The sequence below is a fragment of the Pristiophorus japonicus genome, chromosome 5 (assembly GCF_044704955.1).
Source record: "Pristiophorus japonicus isolate sPriJap1 chromosome 5, sPriJap1.hap1, whole genome shotgun sequence".
Lineage (NCBI taxonomy): Eukaryota > Metazoa > Chordata > Chondrichthyes > Pristiophoridae > Pristiophorus > Pristiophorus japonicus.
In genome coordinates, this window is record NC_091981.1 from 114,335,652 (window position 1) to 114,357,459 (window position 21,808).

At 43.0% G+C, this 21,808-nt stretch overlaps 1 protein-coding gene across 9 annotated transcripts in view; it reads left to right on the top strand.

Moving 5' to 3' along the window:
- The window catches only part of LOC139264424 (sodium bicarbonate cotransporter 3-like), a 250,666-nt gene that overhangs the window by 183,164 nt on the left and 45,694 nt on the right, over positions 1–21,808 (top strand). For all 9 annotated transcript variants that reach the window (XM_070880868.1, XM_070880862.1, XM_070880871.1 and 6 more), the window contains 2 exons: positions 12,199–12,304; positions 18,482–18,643. In XM_070880868.1, the coding sequence (XP_070736969.1) occupies positions 12,199–12,304; positions 18,482–18,643 (268 nt within the window). The remainder of the gene's footprint in view (positions 1–12,198; positions 12,305–18,481; positions 18,644–21,808) is intronic.

Below are 21,808 nucleotides of genomic sequence, written 5' to 3' on the forward strand. Positions count from 1 at the left end.
CAAAGCACTAAACACTTTCACAATAACATTCCAGAAGCATTAAAAACCATCAATAATAAATAAAAAATAAAACTTAAGTCCTACCTTCCTAACTCGGCCCGGGAAGTGGACTTCGCCACGGGGCGGGACTTTTCACCAAGGGTCGGGACTTTTCGCCAGGGAAGGTAGTGGCCAGCCTGTGCGGCAGGCCACTCGGCTCATGACAGGGGCGGGATGCGTTGGGTCCCACGCCGCAGGCATGCATCATCACAATCATGGGAGGAGCTACTGCGCATGCGCGAACGCTCAACTGCGCATGAGGACAGCTGCCGGCACTCTTTTAGGCGCAGGGCCCTAGCTCTGCCCCCCCCCCCCCCCAATGGCCTCTCCACGCCGCGCCAAGCCCCAGGAGAGTCGGCAGAGGGGCCAGAATCCGTGACATCTTTTTGGTGCCGTTTGGATCTGAGGAAGTTGGCGCATCTCACGTGAGTGTGCCGAAAAAACGGGAGAGCCAAATTTGGGCCCAAAGTGTGTATGTGTATACAGATTGTTGGTTTTACCTATTTCAGACATGAGTATGACTACTTTCCTAAATGTAACCCAGTCCCTAGAACATCATCAGTAAATACTCAATTATGAGTATCGAGCTGGTTTAAATTTCTATATGATTGGCACTATAAAAATTCTAATATTTTAAAAATACCAGTTTGGGAAATAATGCAGAACAGGTCCAGAGAAGGGAGTCCTTGTTCCAGTAGATATTATATGCTGGTACTGAAAGCATTTATGTACAGTGCCAAAGCCTGGATATTAGAAATTTTAAACTAGGTCTGTGAAGAATTATTGGAATACAAGATTTTTAAGTTGATAACATTTTCTAGAAGGAATTGAAAGCCACTTCACAAAGCATTGGCGGTGTCCCACTACCCTCCATATTTATACTAGCCCAGAGTGATGAATGAAAAGCACTTGAATATGGAATTTATCCTGCTTGTGCGCAGGATCTTTAACTCTGTCCAGGCACAAGTTCAGGACTCTGTGGTTCTCGTACCATATCCTTATAATAATTATGCAACTTTCCTTTTCTTCTGTTTTTTAAACCTTTTTGTTCTCCTTAGCGCTCAGCCATCCCTTCCATTCCAAAAGTGTTCATGTGCAACCTTTGATCTCCAAGAATGTTGAAAGTGGGAAGGTACATGAGAAACGTCACGGCATCAGTTGATCTCTGCGAGCAAAATTGTGAATGCGGTAGGACTTCTCCAAGTTCCTAACGCCTTTCAATTGCAACATACAGATTTTCAGCAATACTCTTAATGTGTATACAATGTGCATTAAAGTATGTTACCATGTAATTGGATAAAGGACCAAGTTTTGCTCCTGAAGAGCAACTTACGAAACCTAGTTACTCTGAGGTAAAAACACTTAGTTTCCAGATTTTTCAATTTCAAGCCCCAGCTGATTTCCTGGATACAATAGAGCATTTTGTTTTTCAAACACCATTGTGTAATGGGCTCTGGCAACCAATTTTGGTAATTTTATTATTATTTTCAGGAGAAATGTTTAATATAAATTGGATTACACCATATCAAATGATTCCCAATAAAAATACTTCATATTTATAAATGAAAAGATTTATTAGCTTTAATCCTAGTCCCCAGGGCCTGGATTTTCTGATCGGGTCTGCCCATTTTACAGGGATAATCGGACCATCGCACCAGATTGTCGCCCAGTTTTGAGATTAAATCAATTTCTAGTGGGTGCAGGAAAAGCCAGCAATTTTTAGGCTGATTCATTCAAATAAGCTGAAAATAATGTTGCATTTCTTGTTTTCCATCATTTCCGCTGTCGTCATCTTGCCCATTTAAAGCAGGTGTCAGGGTTGCTAGGCACTTAGCAGAAGCCGGAAGAACATTTATATAGTCCATTATCAGTGGTTCTAATATGAATTCCAATTGTACAGTTTTTTGGCTTGCTGTTACAAAGGCAGATAGCAGAGTAGTTTGCACCATTTATTGCCATTTTTTCCCCCCATTGTTTCAAAGTACAGTGAAATTCCTTTGGGACTTCCTGTATATTACTGCTTTTAGGAATAAGAGGGGTAGCAACAGAGGGGGCTACAAGACTAGTCATGCAGCAGTGGTGGTGCATGACACCCATTGGCTGGGACCCACACTAGAGTGTGTATCCAGAGACATACATCTGCAGTTTTCACAGGAATAGTGGTTGCAGAAGTTTTGCTTTACCAAGAAAGTTGTCGCTGAGGCATGTCACGTGCTGCAACCCACATCCACCACAGGCACAAAACTGCCAATGGCTGTTAATGTCACAGTGGCTCTTAAATTTTATGCTATAGGTTCCTTCCAGACCGTCACTGGGACTCCATTAACTTTAGACAATCAGCTGTGCACAGATGTATTAGTTACAGTTGCATTTGATCATCTTCCATGTGGACTGATGGTGTAGGACAACAAGGCAAAGCAGTTTTACAAAGGTTCTAGGAACTAATGATTGAATCCACATGGCTGTTTATACTCTCTTTGCAGAATGCCACAACCTCCATTCATATATTCCATCTCAACATGTTACTATTTCAACTAGCAGTATGGTATCATGTAAGTGAATACTTACTTCCCTATCAGCTATCACAGTATCTTCATTTTAAGGCAGTCCACTATCGCAGCCAGTTTGTGGGTGGTTTCTATGGCCAGACATCATGAGATTTGCGTAGTTTCTGAGGACACTAGTTGAGTTAGTGAAATCCAGTCATGCACTGGCATAATTGAGCACACCATTGGCATTTTAAAGTGTCTGAATCAATTTGTGGGCATCCTGAAATACAGCCTTGCTAGGGTCTTGAGGATGCTGCACATTCCACATGTTGCACAACTTTGCTTTACTAAATTAAGGCCTTGACTTATGAAGTAAGAGGATGAGCAAGAGAAGCAGCTGCAGTTGAGGGTGCAAAGATCAACCTGTTGCCAACTGCATGAGGCATTCATGCCAATCTCCTGAAGCAATCTTCTATTGACTACCATTTATGGCCAATGTATTAGTCATGTCTCCATCTTTCCGCTTCTCTCTCTAAATTACATCCTATGTGACTGACCATGGTAAACTATCCCTCCTCATCCTTGACCTGTCTGCAGTCTATTTCATAGCTGACCACACCATCCTCCTCTAACATCTCTCCTCCGTTGTCCAACTAGGTGAGACTGTTCTTCCCTGGTTCTATTTCAATCTGTCCATTCATAGCTAGAGAATTTCTTGCAATGGTTTCTCTTCCTGCTCCAGTACCATTATCTCTGGAATCCCCCAAGATTCTATCCTTTTTATTATCTACCTGCTGTCCCTCGGCAACACCATCAGAAAACACGTTGGATTTCACGTGTATGCTGACGATATCCAGCTGTACCTCATCACCACCACCTCTCTCGACCCCTCCACTGCCTCTAATTTGTCACGTCGCTTGTTCAACGTCCAGTATTAGATGAGAAAAAATTTCCTCCAATTAAATATTGCCAAATCCACCTACTTCCACTTCTGAAGCTTTGCCCACCTAGCCCTAACCCATCTCCATCACTGCTGAAATCCACATTAACTGCTGACTTGATTTTTAAAATGTTCTCATCAGCCTCCCAAGCTCTGCTTAACAAAAGAATCCAATTCATCTAGAGCTCTGCATCCATACAATGTCCTGCACAACCATCACTCCCATCATTGCCAATTTCCCACAGAGGCAGTGCAACAAAGCTTCACTAGATTGATTCCTGGGATGAGATGGTTGTTCTATGAGGAGAGATTGGGTAGATATGGCTGATACTTTTTGGACTTTAGAAGAATGAGAGGTGCTCTCATTGAAACATACAAGATTCTGAGGAGGATTAGCAGGGTAGATGCTGAGAGGTTGTTGCCCCATTTGGAGAATCGAGACTAGGGGCATCATCTCAGAATAAGGGGTTGGCCATTTAAGCCTGAGCTAAGGAATTCCTTCACTTCGAGAGTTATGAATCTTTTGAATTCTCTACCCCAAAGGGCTGTGGATGCTGAATTGTTGAGTATATTCATCAACAACAACAACAACGTTTATTTATTTAGCGCCTTTAACGTCGTAAAACGTCTCGGTGTTTCACAGTGATGTTAAAAGACAATATGATAAATTTGACACTGAGTCACATAAGACAAAATTATGGCAGTTGACCAAAAGCTTGGTCAAAGAAGTAGGTTTTAAGGAGCGTCTTACAGGAGGAAAGAGAGGCAGAGAGGTTTAAGGAGGGAGTTCCAGAGCTTGGAGCCCAAGCAGCTGAAGGCACGGCCACAGATAATCAGCAATAATACGCTTGAGGGCAGAATTTGTGGAGTGCAGACATCTCGTGGGGTTGTGAGGCTGAAAGAAATTACAGAGATGGGTAGATTTTTTTGCCTAGGGGAAACGAGGGATATGGAGATCGGGCAGGAAAATTGAGTTGAGATCAAAGATCAACCATAATATTGAATGGCGGAGCGGGCCTACTGCTCCGAATTCTTATGTTACGTTATGGTACAACACACTCGGATGTTGCATGGGATACTCACCATGTTCTCTTGTCCTCTCCAAAAGGTGATAATTACCACACTCGGACCATTGCAGTAAGGCTGAAACTAATAGATTTATTTACATTTATAATATGATTGGACCAAGAACAAGGCATTTCTGGCAACTGGGTTCCAATCTTCAGTTTGAAGTTTTGCAGCGAAAGATTGCGACTATTTTATCTCCTTATTTCAGCACTCTGACAACTGAAATCTTCTCAATTTGATGCAGGTGGAAAACTTTCTTCACACCATATTCTTGTTTTCAAACCTCTTCATAACCTACCCTATTTCTGCAATCTTCTCCAGCCCTACATCACAGCATGCACCATTTGCTCTACTGCATTTCAACCATCAACAGCAAAGCATTTAGAAAGCATGATTCTGGAATTATTTTCCTATACCTCTCTACCTTCCATTTCTCTCTTTCAAAGCCTCTGCAAAATTTAACACTCTGCCTAATGTTTCTTCTACTTTTTCCGGATACCTACCTTTCTGTCTTGGGACATTTTGTTACGCTTAAGGTGTGAAATCATGTTTATCATTTAATTCTGATTTAAACATGATGCTGCCATTGTCGGCTGTGCTTTTAGCTGCCCAGGCCTTAAGTTCTGGAGTTCCCTCCATAACCCTCTCTGCCTCTCTACCTCTCCCCTCCTTTAAGACACTTCTTAAAAACTATCTCTGACCCAAGCTTTTAGTCACCTGTCCTGATATTACTTTATGCGTCTTGGTGACTTTGTTTGATAATGCTCGTGTGAAGTGCCTTGGGATGGTTTATTACGTTAAAGGCTCTATAGAAATTCAAGTTGTTGTATAACTTCTGTTATACAACAAGCTGTAAGCAACAAATTCTGGACACAATTTGTGCGAACATGTGAAAACACCTTCCACACCTTACCAAGGCAATATCTGCAAGCCTAACTTTAGTGAAAGCATACTGTGTGCCCATCTGCTATTTGCTTTAATAATGCTTCCCTTTGGTACCAATATCTGATATGTGCACGCTTAAACCTAGTCTTGTGTTTCTCAAATATATTCTCTCAGTTGCAGGGCTGCATGAGGCAGCTGTGTGCTTTTTTGCAATAGGATCCGAGGTTCAAAGCTTCTAGGCGCTGAGATAGACCTCTTGCAGGCTTCACCTTGTGTAACCAGTCACCAACCCAGAAGAGACAATCCTCTACAATCCACTGCCCATGCTCTTGAGTGCAGTTTGAGCATCCCTGATTTCAGGGCCTTCAGTGCAGATATGTCTCTGAAGCTGCTGCATGCTCCATAGTGGAATGCAGTGTTGTGAAACTGACCTCCAATGTATTGTGCATGTTGTTAGTGGACTCCTCCACAAATGTCACCAGCTGCAGATCTCTATGGCTGCACCAACGCGTGATGTTCTATCAATGTTGTTCTTTTGAAAGTCTATAATCTAGATCTCCGGGCTTTTCAGCCAAAAGGTTACTCATTCTAACTTCCAGCCAGCAGCTGATGGTGTATGCGTGCCATTTGTTGTGCACATTCTTGCCATGACCTTGAAGCAGGTTTCCATACAGCATGGTCACTGAACTGCAGGAAAGCAGACCTAATGGAATCAAGATCAGTGAAGCCCTTCCTCATGGCTGTCTGCAACCAAGTCACCCACCAGAGGAGACAACTCTGTCCAATTTCATTCTAGATGTACCTGCTTGCCTGTGCTCTGTGCGTCCCTAGTGCACTTCTTTCTGGTTCACCTGCAGACAGTAAGAACTACAAAAATGGAATATGAAAAGAAACTTACAAGGAATATCAAAATCAACACAAAATTATTTTATAATTATATTAGGAAAAAGAGGGTGGTCAGTTAGCAGTGTTGGCCCCTTGAAACTTGTAACGGTGAGATTTTCAATGAAAATATGGACATTTTGAATAATTACTTTACATCAGTAGTTATAGTAGAGGAAGAGGTCAGCATGCCGGAAATCACAAGGAAACCAATATTGAATCAGAGGCAGGGACTCACCAAAATTAACGTAAGCAAAATAACAATAATGAAGAAAATAATGCCACTAAAGGGTGACCGATCCCCAGGACAAGCTGGTTCTATCCCAGGGTTTTAAAGGAAGTAGGTGAGAACATTACAGATGTCCAATCTTCCAAAGTTCTCCCGATTGAGGAACCAGTCCTTTAGATTGGAAAATTGTGCATGTCACGCCGCTGTTTAAGAACGGCGAGAGAGGAAAACCAGGGATTATAGACCAGTTAGCCTGACATCTGTTGTCGGGGAAATTACTAGTCTCATTAATTAAGGATAGGGTGACTGAATACCTTCAAAATTTCCAGCTGATCAGAGAGAGCCAGCATGGATTTGTAAAGGGTGGTCATGCCTGACGAACCTGATTGAATTTTTTGAGGAGGTGACTATAGTAGTGATGGGAATATCTATGGATGTTTATCAAATGCCTTCTGGAAATTCATATGAATAAGTCCCTCATAAGAAACTGTTAGCTAAAGTTGAAACTCATAGAATTGAAAGCAAATTACTGACTTGGTTCATAGGCAGTCCCTCGGAATCGAGGAGGACTTGCTTTCACTCCCAAAGTGAGTTCTTTGATGGCTGAACAGTCCGATACGAGAGCCACAGACCCTGTTACAGGTGGGACAGACATTCGTCAAGGGAAGGGGTCGGTGGGGCTGGTTTGCCGCGCACTCCTTTCGCTGCCTGGCTTGGCCTCTTCATACTCTTTGCGTTGAGACTCAAAGAGCTCAATGCCCTCCCGGATGGACTTTCCCCACCTCGAGCGGTCTGCGGCCAGGGTCTCCCAAGTGTCAGTGATGATGTCGCACTTTACCAGGGAGGCTTTGAGGGTGTCCTTATAATGTTTCCACTGTCCTCCTTTGGCTCGTTTACCATGAAGGAGCTCCGCATAAAGCATTTGCTTAGGGAGTCTCGTATCTGGCATGCATACTATGTGGTCTGCCCAGCGAAGATGATCGAGTGTGGTCAGTGCTTCAATACTGGAGATGTTAGCCTGGTCGAGGACACTGTTGTTGGTGCGCCTGTCCTCCCAGGAGATTTGCAGGAAATTGACTTAGGAAATTGCTGAGCGGCAGGAGACAATAGGAATAATGGGCAGATACTCTAATTTACAGGATGTGATGAGTGGTGTCCCGCAAGAATCTGTGTTGGGGCCTCAGCGATTCACAATATTTATTAACGACTTGGATGATGAGATAGCCACATATCCAAATTTGCCGATATGACAAAGATAGGTGGTATTGTAAGCAGTGTACATGGAAGCATAAAATTAGAGATATTGATGGATTAAGTGAATGGGCAGAACTGTGACAAATGGATTTCAATGTAGGCAAATGTGAAGTCATCCACTTTGGATCTAAAAATGAATAGAATTGGGTACTTTCTAAGTGATGAAAAGCTAAAAACAGTCCAAAGATACGTGAGGTCCAGGTACATAGATCAATAAAATGTCATAAACTGGTACAGAAAATAATCAAAAAGGCTAGTGGAATGCTGGTCTTTATATCTAGAGGACTATAATACAAGGGAGTAGAAGTCATGCTTCAGCCAAACAAAACCCTGGTGAGACCACACCTGGAGTATGGTGAGCAGTTCTAGGCACCACATCTTAGGAAGGGTATATTGGCCTTGGAAGGAGTGCAGTGTAGGTTTACCAGAATGCTACCTGGACTCCAAGGTTAAATTACAAGGAGAGACTACACAAACTAGGGTTGTATTCCCTGGAATTTAGAAGGTTAAGGGGTGATTTGATCGAAGTTTTCAAGATATTAAGGGGAACAGATAAGATAGATAGAGAGAAAATATTTCTGCTGGTTGGGGAGTCTAGGACTAGGGGGGGTGGCATAGTCTAAAAATTAGAGCCAGACATTTCAGGAGTGAAAGTAGGAAACACTTCTACACACAAAGGTTGGTAGAAGTTTGGAACTCTCTTCTGCAAACAGTAATTAATGCTAGATCAATTGTTCATATTAAATCTGAGATTGATAGATTTCTGTTAACCAAAAGCATTAAGGAATATGGAGCAAAGACGGGTAAATGGAGTTAGGTTGCAGGTCTAATTGAATGGCAGAACAGGCTTGAGGGACTAAATGGCTTGCACCTATTCTATGTTCCTACCTTTTAGCTTCTCAGATGTAGATGTCTGAGCTGGTAATTGGGATGGTGGTGACTGTTACGAAGTGGTGGCAGTGTTGTTTGCACTTGGGCACCCATGTTACCTTTCTCTAGCACATGAGGAAGAAAGGATTATTAGATAGAGAAGCAGAATGTTATTATAAACTATCAGCTGCCATATGACCTCCTACTTCCTTTTATCTGACTCCCTTTATGATCTCCATCCCCTGGATTCTTGAGTACTGTCCTCGTAAGAGGTTTGAGATGCCTCTTCCTGTCAGAGCTCTCTTTTGAATGTTACGGTTTCCTTGTAGCAAAAAGTGCCACATTCCCTTCTGTTACCATGATATGCAGTAATACATAGTTCACCACTCAGTCCATAATGCATGTGATGACTTATATATGTAACAGGCAGTTATATACCATGCAAGGAATTTTGTAGGATGAAAGTACGTAAGAATCTGAGGAGGTGAAGGCGTAAAGGGCACTGCAGTAACTCATGTTGCTGGCAAGCATTTCCAAGAACTTTAAGACAGCATGAGAGGGAGATCAATGTACATGGCAGACATGTTCAGTTTAATGTATTATTTGATGGTGTGGCTGGCTCCTCTTTCCTTCCTTGGTCTTTTAAGGTCATTTAAACTATTCTATGCACCAAATGCCCACTTGTGGGGTTGGTAAGTTTGCATTCACTGCACATGGCCATCCTGTTCCATTGCCCCATGGCAGCTTTACTTTAGTGCCTGCATTGCTTGCTGCCAAACAGTGTGTTTCTCATCTGCCTAACTTCCATCAGCAGCACCTCCACAGCTGCATCTGAAACAATTTTCAAATCTGGTTTCTTCAGTGTACCAAAACTGACAACCGTGAAAGATCTGTGCTCAAGAAGTTAGATTCATGCTCTGCCCTACTTCTGGTCAGAATTATGCCCGATTCAAAAAAGAAAATATGGCCGTATATTTTTGAGGTTTATTTTCAATATAATCATTCATGTTAACTGTTAGAGCCATAGATTTATGCATTAAAAAAATTATCTTAAATATATAAGTATTTTTGAGAGATTCCTTTGTGGATTTATTTTGACCGGAATGTTTGAGGTTGTTACCAGAGTCTGAATTTATAATCTAGGTTGGCGAGCCAGTGCATTACTGAGGGTGTGCTGTATTGTCAGAGGTGATGTCCATTGGATGAATTGTTAAACCAAGATCTTGTCATCCAGTTCTGATGCTTCAGGTGAATGTTAAACATGTCATGGCAATATTCAAAGATAAGGGGGAGTTCTCCTGGTGCACTGGCCAGCATTCCTCCTTTAACTAATAGTATCAAAATACAGATTAACTAGTCATTGTTGTTTGTGGGATGCTTGTTGGCATGGAATGACCGCCACTTTTGCCTATATACCACTCGCTGTACTATAGAAATCATTTAATGTATGAAGGACTTAGAGATATTTTGACATATCAACGAGGTATACAGATATAAGTAGTAGTAGTATTATTTTCATTACTACTACCAGTTTTTTTTTAAAAGATCAAACTTACTACGACTTGTGTAGTTTTCACCTGAGAGTACTTGGGGTATTTCTTTTCTTGGCCTGGATGTTGGTCTCTGGAGGATAATTCTATTGAATATGCATTTCTGCTACACATGCTATACTGATGTCCTTGAATCTCATTTAATAGCTACAAGCTGGAAATGTAAATTGCTAGTGCTTTGATTCAGCTTTTTTAAATTTTGCAATGCAATAATAATGTTAGAGAGCATTACAACATCTCTGAATTCATCCAGTGATGCACTTCTACTGATGGAGGTCCGTCTGTCTGCCCTCTCGTGGGCAAAAAAAATCCTTCAGCAGTGTCTTGGCCAATATTTATCTCTCAAACAATGTCACTAAAACTGATTATCTGGTCATGTATTTCATTGCTGTTTTGTAGGACCTTGTGCACAAATTGGCTGCTGTGTGACTCTACATTATAATACTGACTGCACTTCAAAAGTACTTCACTGGTTGTGAAGCGCTTTGAGAAGTCCTGAAGTTATAAAAGGGCTTAAATATTGCAAGTTTGTTCCTATACAGACAATCTTGATTTATCTGTACTTCTGTTGAAGTGCTGACCCTTCTGCCCTGTCTCCCCAAAATATTTTGGAAACCGTCAAACCCAGGTAGATGGTATTTATTAACAGATCTATAAAGTGACAGCATACTGTGAATCAGGTTATCATGTCACTCCACCCAGTATAATTTTACTGTTTCAAACTTGATGCATTGAATTACAAAATGGGTGAAATTAATATCTGGCAGATTGTAAACTAAAAAATATCACTAACATTTGATGGATAGATGCAGGTTGATAGGCCAGAGTTCATTTTTAATAATACAAAGTTCATGTATGATGGATTCACTGCAGAATAATATTTGCATTGAAAATGGGTAATAGATGTATTGAACCACAGGATAGACAGCACCCCCCCCCCCCCCCCCCCCCAGTCATCAAGATCCACATCGCGGCCCTGGACACCGTGGACCACTTCCCATATCTTGGGAGCCTCCTATCAACAAGAGCAAGCATCGACAACGAGATCCAACACCGCTTCCAGTGCGCCAGTGCAGCCTTTGGCTGCCTGAGAAAAGAGTGTTTGAAGACCAGGCCCTCAAAACTGCCACCAAGCTCATGGTCTACAGGGCTGTAGTAATACCTGCCCTCTGTATGGCTCAGAGACATGGACCATGTACAGTAGACACCAAGTTGCTGGAGAAATATCACCAACGATATCTCCGCAAGATCCTACAAATCCCCTGGGAGGACAGGCGCACCAACATCAGCGTCCTCATTCAGGCTAACATCCCCAGCATTGAAGCACTGACCACACTCGATCAGCTCCCTGGGCAGGCCACATAGTCCGCATGCCAGACACGAGACTCCCAAGGCAAGTGCTCTACTCGGAGCTCCTTCATGGCAAACAAGCCAAAGGTGGGCAGCGGAATCGCTACAAGGACAGCCTCAAAGCCTCCCTGACAAAGTGTGACGTCCCCACTGACACCTGGGAGTCCCTGGCCCAAGACCGCCCTAAGTGGAGAAAGTGCATCCGAGAGGGCGCTGAGCACCTCTAGTCTCAACGCCGAGAGCATGCAGAAATCAAGCACAGACAGCAGAAAGAGCGTGTGGCAAACCAGTCCCACCCACCCCTTCCCACCTGTGACAGAGTCTGTGGCTCTCATATTGGACTGTTCAGCCACCAAAGAACTCACTTCAGGAGTGAAAACAAGCCTTCCTCGATTACGAAGGACTGCCTATGATGATGAGATAAAAGTGAAAATGTTTTTTAAACCCCGGAAATATATAATTATATTTTGAATGTTGCTGAGTTAATGAAGTTGGATTAACTTTTGCTTTGCAGTCCAAAGACCAATCACAATGGATAATGTTAGTTCACTGTAGGAAAAAGCAATTTGTGATTTCCATTTACTTTTAGTAATGTTTAAAAATATGTATGTTGTTTCTCATTGGGTAAAAATACTTTCTTAGGTGTGCCTGTGCTGAACCATCTAATCCTTCCAATAATACTCTGGATATGTGGTATCGAAAAAATATATCTGCAGATAATGTGTCATGGAGGAATCTCACCGTTTCAGTGAGTATTGTGTTTAAATAAGGCTAGATGTTCTAGTTAGTCGGTGGTAAATATAGCCTATTAACTATCTTGTACAGAATGAAGCAAGCTAATCTTATGATGTATAATGTAGTGTCAATTTTGTTGAGCACATGGAAGGAACAAATGTTTTGTAGGTTAGTCATTGAGTTTTTTCAAGTTAATGTTGATCCTAAATGTAATATCTTTGAATTTTCAGGTCTGTTACCTCTGCCACCATATTTTTGCATGTAATTTCTCAAAGTATAAATTTTGTACCTCTTAAACGTAAAGAATTTCACTGCTATGAAATTGATTGCTTTTATTCTAGTTTGGACATCCATCATCTGGTAAGTAATCGTTGGTGAGGTATCGAGCAGGCAGAGTAAAGCTCCCTTTTTCTGCTCAAATAGTGTAGATTAATTCCTATTTCAAAGAAATACATAATGTATCAAAGTGGATGTTTCCATTCTTCGTTTTTTTCAACCATCTCATAATTCGGACATCAATCCGTTCAATTGGAATAGGATGGAAGAGGTACAAATTGTGGAAATCTTGATCTTGTGTCTGGTCCCAAATTTTAATATTGCTTGAAGACTTTTGGAGGTCTGTTGCGGTAGAAAGAAAACTTCTCTCCTTAAAGGTGGACTCCCTGATATAAGGAATCGACGACCATGGAATCCATCAAACGCAACCTTCGGTACAACTAGTTTATTTCGAACAACTGCAAGGGAAAGTTCAAACGTGAACCTTTAAAGTACAAGAGGTTTCAATTACAATTATACAGATTTTGTTATTATGTGACTTCGAGTAATTTTTTTTTTAAACCTTTCCCGATATCAGAATTTTTTTTCCCCACGTCTTTGTGCCTTCAAAACTTGCTTAGAAATTTGAAATCTGTTACAACAGCAGAAATTATTAGTAAAGCTGTCATTATTACCTTTAAATAAAACATTCTCATCGGGAAAGACAGCATTTTAGATTAAACTCCAATTGTTTCTAAACTTTTAGCTCGGTTTTCATTGGTTAATTATCCTCCAATCAAACCAATATCTTTTTCACAGCCAATATCAAATCCAGCAAGTTATGTCTTTTTCCATTTTCTCTTTTCTTCAAATTAGTTTTGCATTTTAACAAGCATTTTACACAGAGGGCTTGTCTCTGTGAATTTGTTAATTTAAACTACATAAGGCAATCACAAACACTTTTTTTCCAATTAAACGTTCAGTGGTTTCTTTCAGCAGCTGTAGCTTCCAAGGTTGCATCTTTTATCTTTTGATAAACAAGCCATCCTTTGTGAATATCAATACAGCTTATCCTGTTTTTTTTTCAGCAAATTATTCCACAGTCAAGAAAGCTTCCACACGAACATTTTCATTTAGACAGACATTCATGCCAAATTTTCATTCCATACAGCTTATCCTATGTTTTTTCAGCAACTTAATGCATGCCATTTCTCATCTGGGTACGTTTACCCCGCTACCAGATTCCACGTACTGTTTCCAAGCCCTTGGACCCCTCCAACGTCCGGCCGGACTAACAATACTGCTTGCCTCCCTAATCTGGTTCCTCCGCAACGCAAATGTCGGTTTTATTTTTTGTCTTTCCTGCTAGCATTTATATCTGGGACCCTTTTGATCGATATCTCAGAGACCCCCCCCCCCATGGTCTTCATTTTATCCCACTGGCCAGTTTTTCCTAAACATCCTGGGGTCCCACCCCCCTTTCGGTTGTATTCCTCTTTGTTTAGGCAATACACCTATCTCCTGGTCATTTCTCTAGATCCCTTTAAGTTGTATTCCTTCTTTGTTTGCGCCGCTGTGCACAACCAATTACCGTGTCACCGTCACGCTTTGGGATATACACTTATCTTCTACCTCGGCTTTCATCCTTCTGTGGTTCGCTATAACTTCTTTATACAGGATACTTCTCTTTCCCCTTCAATGCTACAGCTCTAACTTGCAGGTGGTACAAAAAGCAGACTCACCCAGCAGTTGGTATATCGTCTGGGTCGGAGAGTCTGTACCCTGCTCGCTGTGCCAATTGTTGGGGTAGAAAGATGACTTCTCTCCTTAAAGGTGGACTCCCTGATATAAGGAATCAACACCCCCGCCCGTATAACGACCACGGAATCTATCAAACGAAACCTTCGGTACAACGTTTATTTCGAGCAAATGCAAGGGAAAGTTCAAACGTGAACCTTCAAAGCACAAGAGGTTTCAATTGCAATTATACAGGTTTTTGAGGGGTGCTACCCTCCTACAAAACCATCGATTGGTCTACTGCTATCAGCGAAGTTACGTTGATTTCTTGGCTCTTATCAGACTAGCTCTGAGTGGTTCATTCCCACCTGTCCATCTCTCATCACATGTCAATCATGCTGTTCAATGATGTGAACTTTGTCATAGTCCCTTGTTCCAAAAATACTGGCTTCCTTATCTCTTCCCGAGAGTCCCGAACTAATCTAATACAGTTTTTCATGAGAGTCACATATTGTTTACAGGCTATGGGCCCAATTTTGGCCATGACTTGCATCAATTTTTTTGGAGTAAGTTTTTTCTGATGTAAATTTAAAAAAATGCCATCCCCCCCCCCCCCCCCCAAAATTTGCTCCAGAGTAAGTCAGTTGGGTACGATTTTTTTTAGTTCAGTTTTTTTCAAAAGTGGGTGTTCCCCGACACTTACGTCAGTTTTGGCAAGCTAAAAGTTAGTCCAAATCCACTTAGGTCAGCGTATGTGGCCAGCTCTGAAAAACGTTGCAGGCAGTTAACAAATCGGCGCAGGTAGGACCTGCACCAAGCAGCAAACATTCAACATAAAGTTCAAATAACTACATAAAAATAGGGTAAACAGTTGAACAACAATTTTTAAAATTGCATTAAATCCTACCTTTAGTTGAAATCGGCCAGGGAAGGCTGGTTTTGGCGGCATCTTTATAAAGTAGAACTCAAACTGGTTTGTTGTTTGCCCCTCAGTTAGCCTCCATAAAATGGGACTGCACATGGTCTTCATAGGCAGCTTGTCTGTTCTCTGGAAAGGTCCTTTGGCACACTGGACACTCGTAAACAAAGTGCTTCACAACGTGCTGCTCGAAATCAACGTCCTCCAGGTTGATGCGGAAGACGACCTCAGACGCTGGGCACTTTTGGCTGTCAATGCTCTCCTCTTCGGTGTTCTGTGAATTCTCCTTGCCATCCTGGCTCTGCACCAGGTCAATGCTCGCACCGGTCTGCGAACCTTCAATATCAGAGTGTGCCGCAGGCCACTCGGCCCGGGATAGGGATGGTGTGCTTCGGCCCCTCCCCCACAGCGCTGAAAACAGTGTCGGTACCTCTGCACATGCGCGCGCACGTGCAGAGGTCCCAGCGCTGTTTTCAGTGCCGGGAGCTGGCTCCGTCCCCGAATCGAGTTGCCACATTGCGCCGCCATCGAGGAGAGGCTGGGGAGCGGCCAAAATGGGCCTGAAGATTTATGGCGCCCTAATCGCTCCACAAAATAGGCAGACCTTTGGTGAGTGCGCCAGAAATTTGTACTGGACAAAATTGGGCCCTAAGTTCCAGACTTGTTGCCCTTGGATTTGCTTTATGTAAATCTATACTAAGGTTCACACCACAGATGGTTCATTACCCATCAGGCTTCGCTATTCCTTTCTTACTAGCCCAATGTAAGCGAGTGTATAAGCGTACTTTACATACATAAGCGGGTTATACATAACTGGTCAATTTTACAATCCATACCGTAAGACAGAGGAACTCCCGATTCCTCAGAACCTCCTAATTCCCGTTAACCTTTTTACTCAAGTATACTTTTTTCCCCCTTACAGGTCTAGGTCTATTAGGACTCTTGGGCTAAGTTGTGCCTCATCGTTTTAAATTTTTCTTTCTATATTTATGGTTATTGTTTGATGGTATAATCCCACACAGTGCCACGGAGCCGTTCTGATTGCAGCTTGCAGGGATTATTAGTGGAAATTCAATTTACTCCAAAATAGATGTCGAGTAGTAATAGGGAGTGTTTGACCAAGTGTCTCTTGCTAGATGCATCAGTTGATTCCTATTCTATAGTGGCTTGTTTGAAGGAAACATTGAGAGTCTGTGGCCCACAAATGACTATGTTCAGCATCAGTAACAGAGGTTTGACTGCATCTCTGGACTGACTTCAACCAACACTGGTAATGGATAGATAACCAAGGATACCTTCAGTTTTTACCTGACACGCAGATGCTTTAGCCAAGGCAAATGCCTTCACCAGATTCTCTGAATTATACCAGAGTCATTGCTTTGTCTTATGGGTGTAACCTTTGGTGCTGGCAATGGTCCCAAGCTATGTCAAAATATGCTAAGACACAACTCGTCCACTTGGGGTCCCAATGTCAGCAGCAACCAGTGTTTTATGGCCATCTTTGCAGTAGCATACTGACTACACTGGCGACAGACCGTTAACCCAATTTAGAGAAGGATATCTATAGTCTTACCGATGTGTATTTCTCTTTATTTTATGCTTTTTGCTGACCAGATTCAGATTGGATTAGACATTTTGTATCTAATCCCTTCTTCAGTGACATGATGTCCAGATAGTTATCGAAGAGGCGATTCTGCATAAAAAATGTCTGTCCCATTTTGCATCTGACATACAGGGGCCAAGTTTCGGCCTGAGTTGCTCCTGTTTTTTTGGAGCAACTGGTTTAGAATGGAGTATCTTAGAAATTTGAATTCTCGGCATTTAGTTTGCTCCAGTTCTAGTCAGTTAGAACAGTTCCAATTTGGAACAGAATTTTTTTTTTCAAAAGGGGGCGTGTCCGGCCACTTGCGCCTGTTTTCAAAGTTTAGGCAGTGAAAACTTACTCCAAACTAACTTAGTATGGAGTAAGTGAAGATTTTTGTACGTTTGAAAAAACCTTGTCTACACTTTAGAAAATCAGGCGTAGGTTACAAATTAGGCGTAGGGAAAGGGGCGGAGGGGGGGGCTAGGGTTTAAAGGGAAGTTTACAAACATTAAACACTTCAGTTTTACAAATAAAGAGCCATCAACAATAAATGATAAATACATCAATAAATCAACCAATAAATCAATCAAAAAAAATTAATAAAAAATTAAAAAAATCAATAAATAAAGCATTTTCTACTTACCAACTGCAGCACCGGGAGTCCTCCAACAGCGTGCTGGGACGGTCCACCCAGTGTGTCTCTGTCAGTGTCTCTATCTGTCTGTGTGTGTGTCTCTCACTCTCTGTCTGTCAGTGTCTGTGTTTCTGACAGCAAGGGGAGGGGGAGAAGGGGAGGGGGAGGGGAAGAAAGGGAGGCGGGGGGTGGAGGGGGAGAAGGGGGGGGGAGGGAGGGAGGGAGGGAAGGAGAGAGGAGGGAGGGAGGGAAGGGGAGAGGGGGGGGGGAAGGGAGAGAAGGAGGCTGAACGGCCGGGCCCAAGACCTCGGGCTGGATTTACAGGTAGGTGGCGTCGGGTCTCTGGGTGGGTGGGTTGCGGAGGTCCGGGGGGGGTGGGGGGGGAGAGAGAGAGTCGCCGCGGGGGGGGGGGGGGGGAGGGGAGAGAGCAGGTCGGGTCGCTGGGGGGGGAGCGGGGGTCGGGTTGGGTGGGAAGAGCCATTTGGCCAGGGCTAGGGGCTGCGTGCTTCAGGCCCCTCCCACAGTTTTGGGCGCCTGGAGCTACTGCACATGTGCACCCACTGTAGTGCTCATGTGCAGAGGTCCCGGCACTGTTTTCAGCGCAGGGACCTGGCTCTGCCCCCAACAGCTCATGCTGTGCTGCGCCCAGCTGCAGAGGACCTGCAGGGAGCCGGAGAATAGGTAAGTTTTTTTTAGGTGCATTTTCTGGCGCGAAAAACGGGCGTCCAGGTCCGGCGCGGCCCGAAACTTGGGCCCACAGTTTTAAAGCATAAAGATCAGGAATGAAGAAGGCCGACACATTATAGGGCTGCAGATATCTGAGTATTAGGATTAAGTGGCAATTCAGATGATTGATCAAAACCCTGAAATATGTCAATCCGATATTATCTGACTTTGCTTTTGTTCTCTCTCTGGAAGTATTGAACCTTAATGTCGTCTTCATACATGTTAAAGTGCATATGTAGAAAGTCCAGTGTTTTGTCTACTTCTCTGAATGTTGGAAATGCTTTTTCTTCTCTCAATCAGTTATTGTTTTAATTTGTGTGCTCTTTTTTTTTAGGAGTGTCAAGGATATGGTGGGATGTTTGTTGGTCCAGCCTGTGGACAACATGGGCCCTATGTTCCTGATGTTCTCTTCTGGTCAATCATTTTATTCTTTGCAACGTTTTTTCTTTGTTCCTTCCTGAAACAATTCAAAACCAAACGTTATTTCCCAACCAAGGTAAAGTAAGAAGTAATATGTGCTGTGTTTTTATGTAGACGGGCTTTATCTTCTTAACAATTGGAATCTGTCTCTTTCATCCATTTCTATTTTTGAATGTATTGTTTAAATGATCCTTGCCCATCTTTCCTGCAACTGCAATCTCTCCAATAAGATTTCAATCCCTGCCAGTACTGAAATGGGTCTAACCAAAGTCACAAATTATAATCTCTGGCTGACCATGATGCATTACCCCTCCTTGTTCTCTCTGCAGTCAATCCTGCCATTATCCTCCAACTCCTTTTCCTCTTTTGTCCAGCTCAGCTTGGTTCCACTCTTACCTATCGAATCGTAGCCAAAGCATCTCCACCAGTGACTTTGCTTCCTGCCCTTGGAGTCCCCCCAAGTATCTGTCCTTGATCCTCTCCTCTTCCTCATCTACACTCTGCTCCTTGGCGACAACATCCACAGACATGGGGTCAGGTTCCTTGCATACGTCAACGACACATAGCTGATCTCACAACCCCGCCACTGCCTCTGTGCGATCAGACCGCTTATCTGATATCCAGTCTTTGATGAGCCGCAATTTCCTCCAGTTAAACATTGGGAAGACCCATGGCCTTTGTCTTCAGCCCCCGCTACAAACTCACTCTGGCCTCGCAATTTCTGGCCACTGTCTCCAGCTTGACCAGATTATTTGCAATTCTGGTGACCTACTTGACTCCAAGCTAAACTTTCATTCCTGTATACGCTTCATCACAAAGGTTATCTACTTCCACCTCAGTACCAGCACCAGTCTCCTCTTCTGCCTCAGCCACTGAAACCCTTGTCAGTGCTGTTCTTGATCTACATTTGTTCCCGGTCCCTCAAAGCCTCAAATTTAACATTCTCATCCAAGTGTTTAAATCTGTTGATTGCCTTGCTCTTCTCTATCTCTCTCTTTCTCCTGCCCTATACCTCCCCCCCCCCCCCCCCCTCCTTTCCTGACTCTGGCCTTTAATACAACCCTTTCCTTTCGGTCCGCCAATGGCAGCTGTGCTCTTTCCATTTTATTTTCATGTTTTCTCCTTTTCTCTTTTTGCTCCTTGCTGTTCTATATATTCTTAACAGTCTATCAGGTGTGTCGGTTTGTTTTCTAGATTAATTTAGGTGAATAATGCATTTGTGTAAATGCCATGGCTTCTGACATACAGCAACTGTACCAGATTTTATTTCACTAATACCGTTTAATTACATTGCTAAAAATAAATGTATAAATTAATCAGACTCCATTGAAATAATGGTGGAGAGTAATTGCAACATTATTTGCTAAGCAATGAGGGCTAGTATACTTGAGAGTAATAAACTGTATTGTCATATCAATTATTTTCTTGGGAATAGGGAAACATAGAAAATAGGTGCAGGAGTAGGCCATTCGGCCCTTCGAGCCTGCACCGCCATTCAATAAGGTCATGGCTGATCATCCACCTCAGTACCCCTTTCCTGCTTTATCTCCATACCCCTTGATCCCTTTAGCCGTAAGGGCCATATCTAACTCCCTCTTGAATCTATCCAATGAACTGGCATCAACAACTCTCTGCGGTAGGGAATTCCACAGGTTAACAACTCTCTTGAGTGAAGAAGTTTCTCCTCATATCAGTCCTAACTGGCTTACCCCTTATCCTTAGACTGTATCCCCAAATTATTGAATTATCTCTGGCTTCAATTCTTATTTGCTCCTCAACTTTTCAAAATAGCATAGATGAGGCTAGATTGACCTTTTACATTTTTTACTTTCAAAATGAACCATATAACTTAAAATGCCCAATGAAGACTAGAATCTTCCCCTCAGGGTGGGAGTAAAAGCATGTGTGTTACTATGTGCTACTTGAGTACTAGCAGTCAATCGTACAATGGCACACCTGGGATCAAGTGGCCTTCCTGCATTTTTGTTCATAGATGGTTTATAAGGGATTATAATTGGAAGGAGTGGAGGAAAGGATAATGGAAAGAGATAAGCTACAGCTCTTGAGCAAGACGCTGGGTGAAGGGGCGGGGGGGGTGTAATTTGCATCCAAAAACGGGGGCACAGGAAATGAGGGCAGATCAAGCTGCTGCATCGCTGGCAGTGACCCTCGGGTAAGTCCTTCAAAGGAACTAGCAAAAGGATATGTTTGGGACGGAGAGTAGGGTGGCCGGGATCCAGAAGGGTGGCAGGGAGTCATGGTTGCGATCGAGAAGGATGCATGCAGTGGCCGGCAATGGCAATTTTAATGTGGGTTTGGGAGGAGCACTACGGCTCCACATTTAGGTAAGTACTTTTAATAAGCTTGCCTTTTTGGTAGTCTGCAGCGGCTCCTTTAACAACAACAACTTGTATTTATATAGCGCCTTTCATGTAGTACAACGTCCCAAGGTGTTTCACAGGTGTATGATGAGAGAAAAAATTTCACCGAGCCACATGAGGAAAAATTAGGGCAGGTGACCAAAAGCTTGATCAAAGAGGGCGGTTTTAAGGAACGTCTTAAAATAAGAAAGTGAGATAGAGAGGCGGAGAGGTTTAGGCAAGGAATTACAGAACTTAGGGCCGAGGCAACAGAAGGCATGGCCGCCAATGGTTGTGCGATTATAATCAGGGATGCTTGAGAGCAGAATTAGAAGAGCGCAGATCTCTCGGAGGGGGGAGGGGGTTGTGGGGCTGGAGTAGATTAGAGATAGGGAAGGGCGAGTCCATGGAGGGATTTGAAAAGGAGGATGGGAATTTGAAATCGAGGCGTTGCTTAACCGGGAAGCAATGTAGGTCAGCGAGCACAGGGGTGATCGGTGAACAGGACATGGTGCGAGTTAGGATATGGGGAGCCAAGTTTTGGATGACCAAGTTTAGGTAGGGTAGAATGTAGGAGGTAAGCCTAGTCAAGTCTAGAGGTACCAAAGGAATGGATGAAGATTTCAGCAGCAGCTGGGCGGAGACGGGCGATGTTCGAGGTGGAAATAGGCGGTCTTCGCTATGCCACGGATATGTGGTCGGGAGCTCATTTCAGGGTCAAATATGATACCAATGTTGCGGACAGTGTGGTTCAGCCTCAGACAGATGCTAGGGTGAGGGATTGAGTCAGTGGCTAGGGAACGCAGTTTGTGGTGGGGACAGAAAATAATGGCTTCGAACTTCCTAATATTTAATTGGAGAAAGTTTCTGCTCATCCAGAA